The sequence below is a fragment of the Callospermophilus lateralis genome, chromosome 3, assembly GCF_048772815.1.
Source record: "Callospermophilus lateralis isolate mCalLat2 chromosome 3, mCalLat2.hap1, whole genome shotgun sequence".
NCBI lineage: Eukaryota > Metazoa > Chordata > Mammalia > Rodentia > Sciuridae > Callospermophilus > Callospermophilus lateralis.
The window spans coordinates 103,766,563-103,779,727 of NC_135307.1; the positions used below are offsets into that span (position 1 = coordinate 103,766,563).

General features: G+C 40.7%; 1 protein-coding gene across 1 annotated transcript in view; it reads right to left on the minus strand.

The window, feature by feature from the left end:
- Nucleotides 1-4,186: 4,186 nt before the first annotated feature.
- Myo1e (myosin IE) overlaps nt 4,187-13,165 on the minus strand; it is a 197,068-nt gene continuing 188,089 nt past the window's right edge. The window contains exons 27-28 of the mRNA XM_076850871.2: nt 10,845-11,014; nt 4,187-5,276 (exon numbers count right to left, since the gene is read on the minus strand). Coding sequence (XP_076706986.1) covers nt 5,200-5,276; nt 10,845-11,014 — 247 coding nt within the window. The 3' untranslated portion in view covers nt 4,187-5,199. The remainder of the gene's footprint in view (nt 5,277-10,844; nt 11,015-13,165) is intronic.

Below are 13,165 nucleotides of genomic sequence, written 5' to 3' on the forward strand. Positions count from 1 at the left end.
CCCCACTTCAGTTGAGACCACATGACTACATACTGACTAGTAGAATGTGAGTGGACACGATGTGTACAATTCCCAGGGAATGTCCTTTTAAAGGGAAAGGACTCTCATCATCATCTTTTCACACAGGCTGGACTTGGTAATAGCAGCGAGTCAGGTTTGGGCAGATGGGCTGGCTACAGAATGTGATGTCGTTACTTGTGGCTAGTGATTTTTTTGTGTGTGTGTTCAAAAATTTTTTTCTTAGTTTTAATTTTTTTTGAGAGAGAATTTTTTAATATTTATTTTTCAGTTTTCAGTGGACACAACATCTTTATTTTTATGTGGTGCTGAGGATCGAACCCAGTGCCCCATGCATGCCAGGTGAGCGCGTTACCGCTTGAGCCACATCCCCGGCCCAAGTTTTAATTTTTAATATGGTAAATATTGATAGCTGTAACTAACAAAAGCCTAACTCTTTGGGGTCCTTAATGATATTGAGAAATGTAAGAGGGTTCTTAGACCAAAGACTTTGAAGTTTGAACACCATGGCCACCCAAGGTGGGTGGCCATTGCTCATTGGGTTCTTGGTACTTTAGGCCTCTGGTTGGAGGGATCTGATGCATCTCCACCTGATGTTTGATACTGTTGTATCCTGGGGTTGTGTGTGCACATGGACACCCTGTACTTACACAGGATGGCAGTTTGCAGATGAGAGGTATGTATGGCCATTTGATCTCAGGGTAAGAGATTCCTGAACCAATTATTGAATTAGACAGCGAGCAAAATGGCAGGCCTGACTAGATCAGAGACAATAGGAAACCTGTTAATGAATTAAAGACCGTAAAGGGAAAAAAAGCATTTTTCTGAAGACTTTTTAATTATGGAGGAAAAAAAAAAAAAGGGAAAGGTTATCTCTCACTGATCTTTCCAGTATCCTCCATATTAAATTTCTAAATATGTAGAAATAACTTCAAGAATAAACCAATTTTCTCCAAACTTTTCTTTTTAATAAATCTTTCTAGAATTTCAGTCTCTCCCTTTCAGGATCTAAGCTATCTTCATGTGTAAACGTGAATCCATTTGCCTATTCAAGCCAAATCAGTCAAGAGCCTTGAGCCTCGTACTAGGTAATGGCTACAGTGATGAGGGCTGCATCTGTCATCTCCTTGTATGTTCCTTTTTTCAGATGTGTAGGGTATTAACTTGATTCCTGTTTTGTTACCTAGAGCCTGAGAGTTCCCAGTTACACACAAATTTAAAACGCCAGTCAAAGGAAAATAAGGAAGGACCACCTTGGCACTTCTGCCTGCAAGAAAGCAGCCTGTGTGCTGTGCTAGTGGCTATTGGAAGTCCAGTCCCAATTCTTGTTCTATCTACCTTCCTTCTACTTTCAGGGAGTCTGTGACTGTGAAGGTACTTTCTAAATACAGAGAACAATAGTGTCAATAGGATTACCTTTCCTTAATTCATTACATCAAGGCTGTATTTTCCTTTTTCCTAACTGGTCATAAACTAGAACTGAAATACCCTATAAACATTGTCACTGTCATGGAATGATGTTTACTCCCTGTTCTTGAAGTAAATATAAGAGAATTAAATGTTAATCTTCTAAATCTAGATCCATCTCCCCCGCCCTCCATAGTAGCCCTTGATGTTCTTGTCCCATGATCTTGAGAATCCTGAAATAGCATAAAGGGCTGCTCAAACTCTTAATTTCCCAATAGCTTTACAATGATTATGACAACTGAATGGAGAACAGGTAGTGACTTGACATTCTTGAAACCACTCTATTACTGATGGACATTAACTTGTTTCCAGTTTTTCACTATTACTGCAATAAACATTGTACCAGTTTGCTAGGTCTATCTTTATAAAGTATCACAAATTGGGTAGTTTAAACAAATGAAATTTATTGCTGCACAGTTCTAAGAGTCTATAAGTCCACAGGGTTGGTTCCTCCTGAGGGTTGAGAGAAGGATCTGCTCCAGGCCTTTCTCCCTGACTTGTAGACAGTTGTCTTCTTTTTAGCCCCTTATAATTATTATAAGTTATAATAACTTCATCTTAATTTTGTTACTTCTGCAAAGACCTTATTTTTAAATAAGGTCATATGCTAATGTACTGGGGTTGCTATAGTTTGGATCTTGAATTTTCCCCCAAGACCCATATGTTGAAAGCTTGGTCCCCAGCCAAGCTTTTTTTTACCTAGAGCCTGAGAGTTCCCTGCTTTCAGGAGGTGGTGGAATCTTTAGGAGGTGGAGCCTAGTGGAAAGAAGTTAGGTCATTGGGATGTGCCATTAAAGGGACTCCAGACTCTTCTGCTTTTTGCTTCCTGCCTGTCATGGAGTGGCTTCCTCTGCTAAGTGTTCCTCCCTTGATGTGCTGCCATGCCACATGCCCAAAGGTAATGGGGCCTAATAGTCATGGACCGAAGCCTCTGAAACCATGAGCCAACATAAACTTTACCTCTTTTTATACCAGGTATTTGTCAGTAGCAAAAGGCTAACACAGAAAATTGGCTCTGATAAATAGGGTCATTGCTATGACTATATTTGACAGTATCATTCAGAATCCTTTGAAATTGGTTCACGAGAGGAGTTTGGAAAGGTTTGGAGCAGTGGGCTAGAGAAAACCTAGAATGCTCTAAGTGGAGCCTAATGGGCAATTTTGCTGAGGGCTTAGAAGACCAAAATGCTGATAGCAATGTGAAAAGTAATGGTGACAAAGAATTTGAAGACATTATGTCCATGCCCTGAGACTTTGTGGGAGGCCAGTTGAAAGATGACAGATTAATTTATGTGGTGGAGAAAAATTTCAAGGCAGTCCACCATTCAGGCAGTGACATGGGTATTACTGGCTGCTTTTAACCAAGTTTATTGTGACAATCGGGAGCAAAGCAAAACAGTAGAAAAAAAATTGGAAAACTTGCAGTTTGGCTAGGAAAGGAGTCCTTTTAAAGGTGCTGCCAAGGAGGGTGCCGTTGCTGTTAAACAGAAGCCAAGCACTTTGCACTGGGGCAATAGGAAAGCTGTCTTGAAGATATTTTAGGATTAGGCCAGACACTCATTTCAAAGACTTGCAGGACTGTCTAGGAATTGTTTCCCTGGAATTTGATTCCCTGTGTGCACTCAGGTAAAGCACTCAGTTCCAGCAGGTCCTAGTGGCAGATCATGGTGCCATCAGATCATGGTGCTGGTTTTGCAGGCATGTAGAACGGAAGAGGTATGCAGTCATGGAGGCTTCTGCCCATATTTCAAAGAAAAACCTCGTATGCCAGGCAGTGCAGGGCAGGGTCTGAGTTCCTGCAAGTAGCCTCACAGAGCCAAAGCAAAGCTGCAATCAATGGGACCCCTGAAAGGCAGAAATGCAGGAATGTGGAATGTCTACTAAAGGAAGGTGCCAGAAGTATGCAGAGCCCTCCCAAGAGAGCAGCCAGTGAGACACAGTGTAAGGCCATGGAGTGGGGCTGCCCAAGCTCTTGAAGCCCACATTCTGTCAGTGCCCTGAATACCAGACATGGAGCTACAGGATATGATGTTTGCCCTGCTGGGTTCTGGTTTTGCTTTGGTCTAGTCCCTCCTTGCTATTTTCCTATTCCTCTCTTTTGAAATGGAAATGTCTACCCTGTGCATCTCAAAAGTATGTAACTGATTTTTACAGGGGCTTAAAGCTAAAAATTTCTGCTTTGAGTCTCAGAGGAGACATTTGAGCAATACTGGAACAGTTAAGACTTTTGGGACTCTTGGGAATGGGCAGAATACTAGTTTGGAACTATAATATTGCCCAAAGGCCCATGTATTGAAGACTTGTGGTGCCATTAGATCATGGTGCTGATTCCCAGCTCATGGCACTCTCAGAAGGTGGTGGAGTCTTTGGGAGGCAGGGCTCAGTGGGAGAAGGCTGTGTCCTTGGGGGCAGGCCAATGAAGATGATATTGGGATCCTGGCATCTCCCACACTCTTCGCTTTCCAGCTGCTATGAGGTGAGCAGCTGGGCTCCAGCAGGTGCTTTGCCACAATGTGCTATGCTGCCACAGGACCAAAAGCAGTGGGCCAGTGGTTCAACTAATCATGGATTGAAATTGAGCCACAAAAAGTCTTTTCTCCTATGTTGATTATCTCAGGTATTTGTTACAGTAATGGAAAACCAACACTAGGGGATTGGCTCCATCATCAATTTGAGCCCATGACAAACATGAAAAAACAAAGCAGTTCACTGATTCCTTTATTTATTTGGGAGGTAGGACGAGGGCTGCAGAGAGGGATCACAGGAAAATTACTTATAGTGAAAGGGTCAAGAAAGGTCTGCGGGGACCGACCTGAAAAGCAATGATACTGTTTTTGTAGTTGAAAAGGCATGTCTGAAAGTACCTGATGGGAGTTTTGTAATAAAGCCTACCTTTATGAATGAGTACAGTGGAATACTACTTAGTACATTCATACATGTTTCTACCATCTTGATATTTTTATATATACAGTATATGATCTGTTTTTATAAATGTACAGCTTGGGGGAAAAAAGAGATCCTTCTTATAATAAGTACAGCATTAAACATAACCAACATGGGCCAGCCACATTCCAATTGAAGACCCAGTGAAAGCAAGGCTGACAGCCCAGTGCCCAGCCCCTTTCCTGCCTTGCAGCCTGATGGCCCCAGCACAGGTAAATCAGTGACCCTCTGCTCCTGAGGGCTCAGAGTCCAACCTGCCCCTGGCATTTGCACAGTAAGTGCCTATTCACACCAAGCCCAAATTGCAGAGGGTGGGTCCTCCCTGAAGGAAAGTGGCAGAGAGGAATGTGTGTATCAGGTATGGAAAACAGGAATGAAAGAAATGTGCTCTTCTACTAAAGGCACTTGTCAGTGGCCATCTATAGCCAATCTCTAGGCCTGGTGAGCAAGTGGGGTGGTTTTGGGTTGAAGCCAACAAGGTCTGAGTGGACCTCACTTGTCTTCTCACCAGGTTTAAATACAATAAATAAATCTTGGTGGTTGTTTTGCCCTCCTGGGTTCCTATGAATAGGCTACCTTTTAGGATAAATGGAGTAACACTCCCTGTCCCCAACCCAGACTTTTCAAGAGTCTTCCATGGGAAAGATGCCAGAATAGCTTCAGGTCTTGGAGAAGCAACCGCTCACTGTGGATCAGAAAGGGAGTCTCCAAATGTCCCCTCCCCTGTCTGCGCCTGGAGCTCCTCTGCCCCATGTGTCAGTCTCTGGTTCCTCAGATCTTGGTCACATAGTTGTTGGGAAACAAGCCCTGCTTGCCTCGTAGTCGGCCTGTCCACCAGCCAGAAGGATCTGCAGGGGGAGAAAGAGGTGATTCAAATGACTTCATCCATGCTCTTTTCACTTCTTTGTTTTGTGTTATTTTGAAAAAGTTTGTTGTGAAAAGTGACCCTTTCCGCCATGGCAGATACAGAAATGTACCACTCAGATGCCCTTTGAAGAAAGAATCTTCAGCAGGGATATGAGGACAGCTTCCACTGTTAGCTCCCATAAGATCCATTCTAGCCAAACCTGCCCAGGGCAGCTGGGAGACTTTGTCAGGTCATGGTGTCCAGCTTCCTCCCCCTTTTTTTTCACAGGTATTACCACTCCTAAACCTATCTCAGAATCTGGAGAACCAGGTCTGTGATGATCCTTCATACACTTGATTTCCCATCTTTATTCCAATTCTGTTATGGTTTGGATCTAAAATGCTCATGTGTTAAAGGTCCCCAAGGTAGCATGTTCAGAGGTAAGACATGTGGAAGGTGATGGGATCATGGGGTTCTAATCTCATCAATAGATTAATTCATAATTTAAAGGGCTATTGGGAGGTTATTTTTAATTTTGAGACAGGGCTTTGCCAAGTTGCCTAGGCTGGTTTTGAAACTGATCTTCCTGCCCTAGCCTGTAGCTGGGATTAAAGGTGTGCACCACTGTCTGGCCTGATGAACATTTAAGGAGGTGGGGCCTAGTTAGAATAAGTAGGTCACTAGGGGTGTGCACTTGAAGGTTGTATCTTGTCCTGGCCTCCCTCTCCCCCGCCCCCTCCCTTTCTGGGTGCCATAAGGTGAGTAGTTTGGCGCCACCATGTGCTCCCCATCAAGATAAGTCGGCCTCATCACAAGCCCACAGCAATAGGGCCAAGCAATGATGAACTAAAACCTCTGAAACCAAAATAAATCTTTCCTCCTTCAGGTTGTTTTCTCAGGTTTTTTTTTTTTTTTTTTTTGGTCACAGTGGCAGGAAGCTGACTAACAGTCCCTTTACCAAAAATAATTTGGTATATATTCTTTCAGACCTTTTTCCATGTGATTATAAACATGAACAAATCCATTTAAAACAGAAAACAGACCAATTAATACTTATTTATCTAGAACTTCAAAACTTAACAGACATAATCTTTCTATATCTGTACTTAGTTTTTTAACAGCTGTATTATATACCAATATTTACATATAACAATTCCCTTATTGAAGGACATTTCTTCCCAATTTTTCATTACTAATACAATCATTGTCCATACATCTATTTTTTCGTACCAGGGATTGTGGATTTTTGGTACCAGGGATTGAACCCTTGGGCACTTAACCACAGAGCCACATAGCCCCAGCCCTTTTTTATATTTTATTAAAGACAGGGTCTCATTGAGTTGCTAAGGGTCTCACTGAGTCGGTTAGGTCCTCACTAAGTTGCTGAGGCTGGCTTTGAAGTTGCAATCCTCCTGCCTCAGCCTCCTGAGCCGCTGAGATTACAGGTATATGCCACTGTGCCCAGCCATATGTCTATTTTTATGTCCACATGTAAGTAGTTCTGTAGGATAGATTTCTGGGTCAAAGAGCACAGACTTCCTATTACATTTTTTATTATTTTTTTAGTTGAATATGGACAGAATATATTTCATTTATTTTTATGTAGTGCTGAGGATTGAACCCAGTGCCTCACCCATGCAAGGCGAGCACTCTACCACTGAGTCACAACCCCAGCCCTAATATCTTTATTTTGAAAAAATCATTTTTCATACTTTCAAGAGGACAATCAGTGAAAACAGATATTCAAATCCCTTCTCTGAGGGGAAAATATATTATCTATTTCTTGTACTTCATGTAAGTCATCATTTTAAAAATTACCCCTTTGTACACAAATGATAGCATACTGTATGTTCTGCACTTTTAAAAACCTTAACAATATATAGTAACAATTATTTCATATCCATGAACAAAGAGCTCCTGAGGAAGAGAGATAGCTAAGTGGTAAATAAAAGCAGCTTCTGTATTCTCTTCTATAGCTGATAATGTTCCACTGTTCATTATGGTCTGTCTGGTTTTCTGTTGCTTGTTGAGCTTTCTTGAAAATTGCAAACATCCCTCTTCTTTTTCTTATGGTGCTGGGGATGGAACCCTGGACCTTGTGTATGCTAGGCAAGGGCTCAACCACTAAGCCACACCACCAGTCACCTATGTTTTTATACTGTTTTAATATTTAAATAGTTGAATCAACAGACCTATTATAGAATTTTTTATATAATTTTTGGGACATCCTTTTTTTTAAATAACTTTTAACTTTATTTATTTATTTATTTTATGTGGTGATGAGGATTGAACCCAATGCCTCATGCTTGCTAAGCAAGCTGTCTACCACTGAGCCACAATCCCAGCCCGGGGAAATCCTTTTTTTTACACTGATATTAACAAAACAATACCATACTTTCTGGACTTTTCTTCTCTCTCTCTCTCTCTTTTTTTTTAAGAATTGGGGATTGAACCTGGGGGGTGGGGTGGGTACTCTACCACTGAGCTACATCCCCAACCTTTTTTATTTTTTTAGACAAGGTCTTGCTAAGTTACCCAGGGTGGCCTCAAAATTGCAATACTCCTGTCTCAGTTTCCTAAGTAGCTAGGATTATAGGCATGTGCCTAATACTTATCTACTTATATTTGAAATTCATCTTGGTATAGGGAATGAAGAATAAATCTAAAGTAGTTAATTGATGGGGAATTAAAATTTTGGTAATTATTATTTAAAAAAAATTTTTTTAGTTGTAGATGGACACAGTTATATTTATTTATTTATTTGTTTTTATGTGGTGCTGAGGATTGAACCCAGGGCCTCACAGCTGCAAGGCAAGTAAGTGTTCTACCACTGAGCTTTAGCCCCAACCCCAAGAATTTGGTAAATATTGCCAAATTTCTTCTAAAAAAAAAGATATGTATGTATTTCTCCTACTGTTACTAAGAAGAGTACCTATTTTTTTGGTGTGTGTGTCATACTGGGGATTAAACCTAGGGCCTCACACATGCTAGGCAGGTGCTTTACCACTGAGCTATATCCCCAGATCTCTATTTTCTTGATTAACTGTAAACATGAGAGTTTATATTCTTACTGCACTCCACAGTTATAAAAATGAGCTTTCAGTAACTCCTTTGGTAGCAAAACTTGACCCCCGATATGGATGTGTTCACAATGTCTCTTCTCACTGAGTGTGGATATTTGTTTGAGTTTAGTTTGATTCACAGGGTTGTTATATAATGTATAGCACATATGTCGTTATTAAGTCTCTTAACATCTTCCGTTTTGCCTGGGTTGGGGAAATGTGGACTCTCACATTTTAATCTTTGCTGATGTTGTAGGTGAAATGTTGGCTCTGCATTTCACTCATGATCTGTGAGGCTCTGTTCTCTGCTGCCTTAAAGGCTATGTCCATGTTTGGAATGGATTATTTGGCTATGCACATGGAGATGCTACTTACATGTTTAAGATGTTTTTTCTGGTCTACCAAATATTTTACTTTGCTCATAGTGCTTTTCACATATAGAAGGTTGCAAGTGAGCTTTATGTGGTTAACTTCTGCATGGTTTTGTGTTTTATGTCTTGCATGAAAGCTTTTCCCATCCAAAGATTAATGTTCTAGGTTTTCTTCTATGACTTTGATAATTTTATCATATATTTTTAGATTTTTAACTCAAATCTGTTGCTTATTTTGTGTATGAGGTAGAGATATAACTTCATTTTTCTCTTCAAAATGTAAAGCAATTGTCTATTCTTTCCCCTCTGTTTAAAAATGCTGCATTTATCATATACTAAATACCTATGTATGTGTGATCTGTGTCTAGACTCTATTTCATTTAATTAGATGTCTATTTGTACACTCATAAATAAGTTACAGTGATAACTAATAGCATATTTTGAAAACTTCTAGGACTATACATTGTATATACAATATAATTGTTTTAATTATAACCAATGTGTTATTTCAGTAGAAATTGAAAAATATTAAGAAATGAAAGTAATACTTTTAAGTTGAACACTTAAGAAGATTGCATTTAACACTTTGTATAACATTCACATATACACACGAGTATATTTTTACACACATACAAATGAGACTATAGTCCAGTTTATAACCTGTTTCCTTTTTCTAATGAACATTTGTCATGTCAATAAATAGTGTACTTCTATATTATCTTTAGTAAAAAAAAAATGTATCAACATTCACTGACTGAATATAGCAGCTTATTTAATCAATATCCTTACTGGATTAGATTTTTTTCAACAGTTTTGCAAAACAAGCCTGGTGATAAAAATCTCATCTGTGTTTAAGAATTCATTTCAGCTGGACATAGTGGCACATGCCTGTAATCCCAGAGCCTTGAGAGGCTGAGGCAGTAGGATCAAAGCCAGACTCAACAATTTAGCAAGGCCTTAAGCAACTTGGTGAGATCCTGTCTCAAAAAATAAAGGGTTGGAGATGTGGCTTAGTGGTTAAGCGTCCCTGGATTCAATTCCTGGTACCAAAAAGAAAAAAGTTTGTTTCAACCCTGATATCTTTGAGGAGGACACTAAAAAGCCTGTAGACAACTAGAACAATAACACTCAAAGGCCATTTTGAGGGAAACTGTCCAGGGTCCATAATTCTCCTTATAATGATCTCATGTGATAAAGGAACCTGTTAAAATTCCTGGAACTATCCTGAAAAGTTAAATTTGCCCCAAACTACTGTCCACTCAGTTTGTGCTTGCTCTGTTTATAAACCATGAATGGCTCCTCACTGTCTTCAAGTTCTCTGAAGCCTGATATTCGGGACCTTCTATCCGCAGGCCATTTCTACCATCTTCTCATCTCTATGACATCTCTTTGGGGATTCTGTATCATGGTCAAGGATCAACTTGCTTTAATCTGCTTTTTCTGATCTTCATGAGTTTTCTGTCTCTGTCCTAAGAGAACTCTTCCTATCCTTCACCACAAACTGTCCTTCATAGGGACTCTTCTGACAACTTAAGTCAGTTATCTTTGGTTTTTATGATTTCATAAACACTTATCTTTGCTCCCAAGTTAAGAAAGCCCTCAGCCAAGCCCAGGGACCTCTTTGACAATGGATACTCTAGGTTGCTTCTCTGGCTTCTATCTACCTTCACTATCAAGAAACTTGAGGTTTGGGTTGGGTAGACCTCCACCTATTTTCTAGGGCCATTCCTTGCAGGACTAAGCCACTCAGGGTACAGTCTTTGTCTTGATACTGAACTTGATAGAGGAATGGGCAACTGACTAATTTGGTCCAATCAGACTGAAATTTAGGACTTTTGTCCAGTGGTTAAGAAGTTTCAGAGGTAAAGCAGATTTCATACATGGCCTGCAATTCTGCTTCCTTTTTGCCACCACAAACAAAAAAATGGCTTGAGAAGGGAGTACATACAAAGAAGAGGGCAGAACTAAATGAAGCATTAAAAAGAAAAGGAAGCTGGCATCTTGAACAAATAGCCTCAGGCCTGACCTGCCTCTACACATTTCAGTCAGAGAAGCCCATAAATTCCCTTCATGTTTAGACTAGTTATATAGCAAAGTAACTGCATATTCTTTGGGTACAGCCAGTCATGCACTTACCTTCTTTGATAATATCAATAATGTCATTGGCATTAAAACTGAGTTCATCTGTGTCCTGAGCATCATAGGCATACAAAGCCTTGCATTGTGGCACCTGGGGCTTGGGCTTGGGCTGAGGCTTTGGTCTGCCACCTGCTGGTGGAGGCCGACTGGTCGTCTGTCTGCGGACACTGTGGAGAGAGTGGAAGAAGATGAGAGATGGGAACCAACGGGGGCAGCAGTTAAGTATGGTGGTTTGCAGCATGGGTGGACATTGTCTTATTCAAGTTTAAACCTACTTCCATCCTTAGAAGCTATATGGCCCAGAGCGCACTCCCTGAACTTTCTCCAAGAATAAAAATACCCTCTCTGACATAGCTCTTTATAAACATTAGCTGCTGTTATTATCATGTCCTCAGCATAGAAAGAAATGTGGAAAAGACATCTAAACATTTAAATAATGAAGTCACATATCTATTCCTCCTTCCCCAACTTTGGAAACATAACATTTTCCAGTGCCACAGAAGCATGCGGGTACTTCTTTTTAACTGCATTCCCTTCCAGAATTAACTCTATCAGTAATTCTCCTGCTTCTATCAGTAATTCTCCTGCTTGTCTTTACTGTTTTACCACACATGCAAATATCCTTGAACAATATCCTGTCTGCTGTTTTTGTGGCTGTATAAAAGGAATCATTATATGTTTTTCAGATGTGCCCTGTTGAATGTAGTTGTAGTTCACTCATCCTTGCTGCTTTACATTATCAATTGCATGAACATGCTACAACTTACTCATCCAGTCTTGTGCTGAAGATCATTTGGAATAGTTCCAGTTTTCACTATTATAAATAAATATTTCTGTGAATATTCTCATACAGGAGTATATCCAGTTTCTTAATATCAGCATTAGTGATGTTTGGGACTGGATAATTCTTTGTTGTGTGGGGTATGTGTGCGCGTGCACTTTCTTTGCTCTGAAGGGGGTTTAGCAGCATCCCTGGCCTCTTCCCTGACCTCTACCTATTGGATGCCAGGACCAATCCCCCATAATGTCGTCAAAAATATGTCCAGTGTTTTAACACTAACCAAGATCCTTGAGCTTTGAATTTCTTCTTTATCTATACACTGTGCTATTCAAGTCACCATTCATAGTGTCCCAAGGCATGTAACTATAACTTGTTCCATTTTAGCGATCTCTTTAAACTTGTATCTGAAACAATAAATGTTTATAAAAAGCATTTTTGATAGGGAAACAAGAATCATTCCCCCCCCTCCGCCACTTGGCTTAAAAACAAATCAGGGTAAAGCCTATATATTCACTTGCTATAAAAGAAATTTAAAATTTCTTCTAAAAAGTGTTGAGTAGAAACTCAAAGTCTGGGAATGGCTCTTAGGTCTGTCATGTCTGTTAACACCTACATAACAGGAGGAGGGAGGAAAAGGGTCTTTCCAGCCCTTAAATTCTGAAATGAATAATCACATTCAGTTTTGGGCTGGCTCTTGAAGGCCACAGCACAATGTCCTTGCTAAAGTCCTGTACTGACAGATGTTCATTGGGAGAGAGGGGACTGACTGGCAGCCCCAGCAGGGGTGGGGCTCCTTAGATGGTTCTTTCCATACCCTGAGTGGGAGGGAACAAATCCCGAAACTATTCTGGCTCCATTTCTCTCAGGCCAACATACACAAAGCACTTTTCTCTGATGGCAGAGGAAAGGCATCTTATAAATCATTAGCATGACTTCACTTCCTACCTAGTGTCCATTGGAAATCCCCATTCTCTGTTGGAGAAGTGCTGGCGGCTCTGAAAGCTGGCCAAGCAGGCAGGCTTTTGATGAAGCACCCTATATATTGGGGATGTGTCAGCATTTGGTTAATAAGAGCCATTAGCCTGGATATCAGAAGTCATCTGACTTCCCAGCAGCAAGGAATGCAAGGGAATGGGCTGTGCACCAGAATACCCCTGGGGCAGGGGAGGAAGCCTGCAGCTGAGCAGTAGAGCATAGTTGGAAGTGCATGTGCTCAATGCACACATACATGTTTTTGTATACACCTGTTGTCCTCAGAGAGATATGTGGCCTCTTGTATGTCAGCGGGGGAATGAGTTGGTGTAGATAACAGAGGCCTCTGGAGTTCAATAGTGTTAGAACTTAGGTACAGTTGCCTACTGGGGGAGGGAGTGAGACTATTTAGAGGGAAGATAAAATGAGTGAATCCCTGAGAGAAGACTATCTCCATGGGTAGCCATGTGGCATCATTACCACCAATCCCTGCTCTGTCTGCCTCCTGCTCTGACCAAGTCCTCTCTCTTCTTCCTCCTTCATGTCTTTTCTGCCAGATGATTCC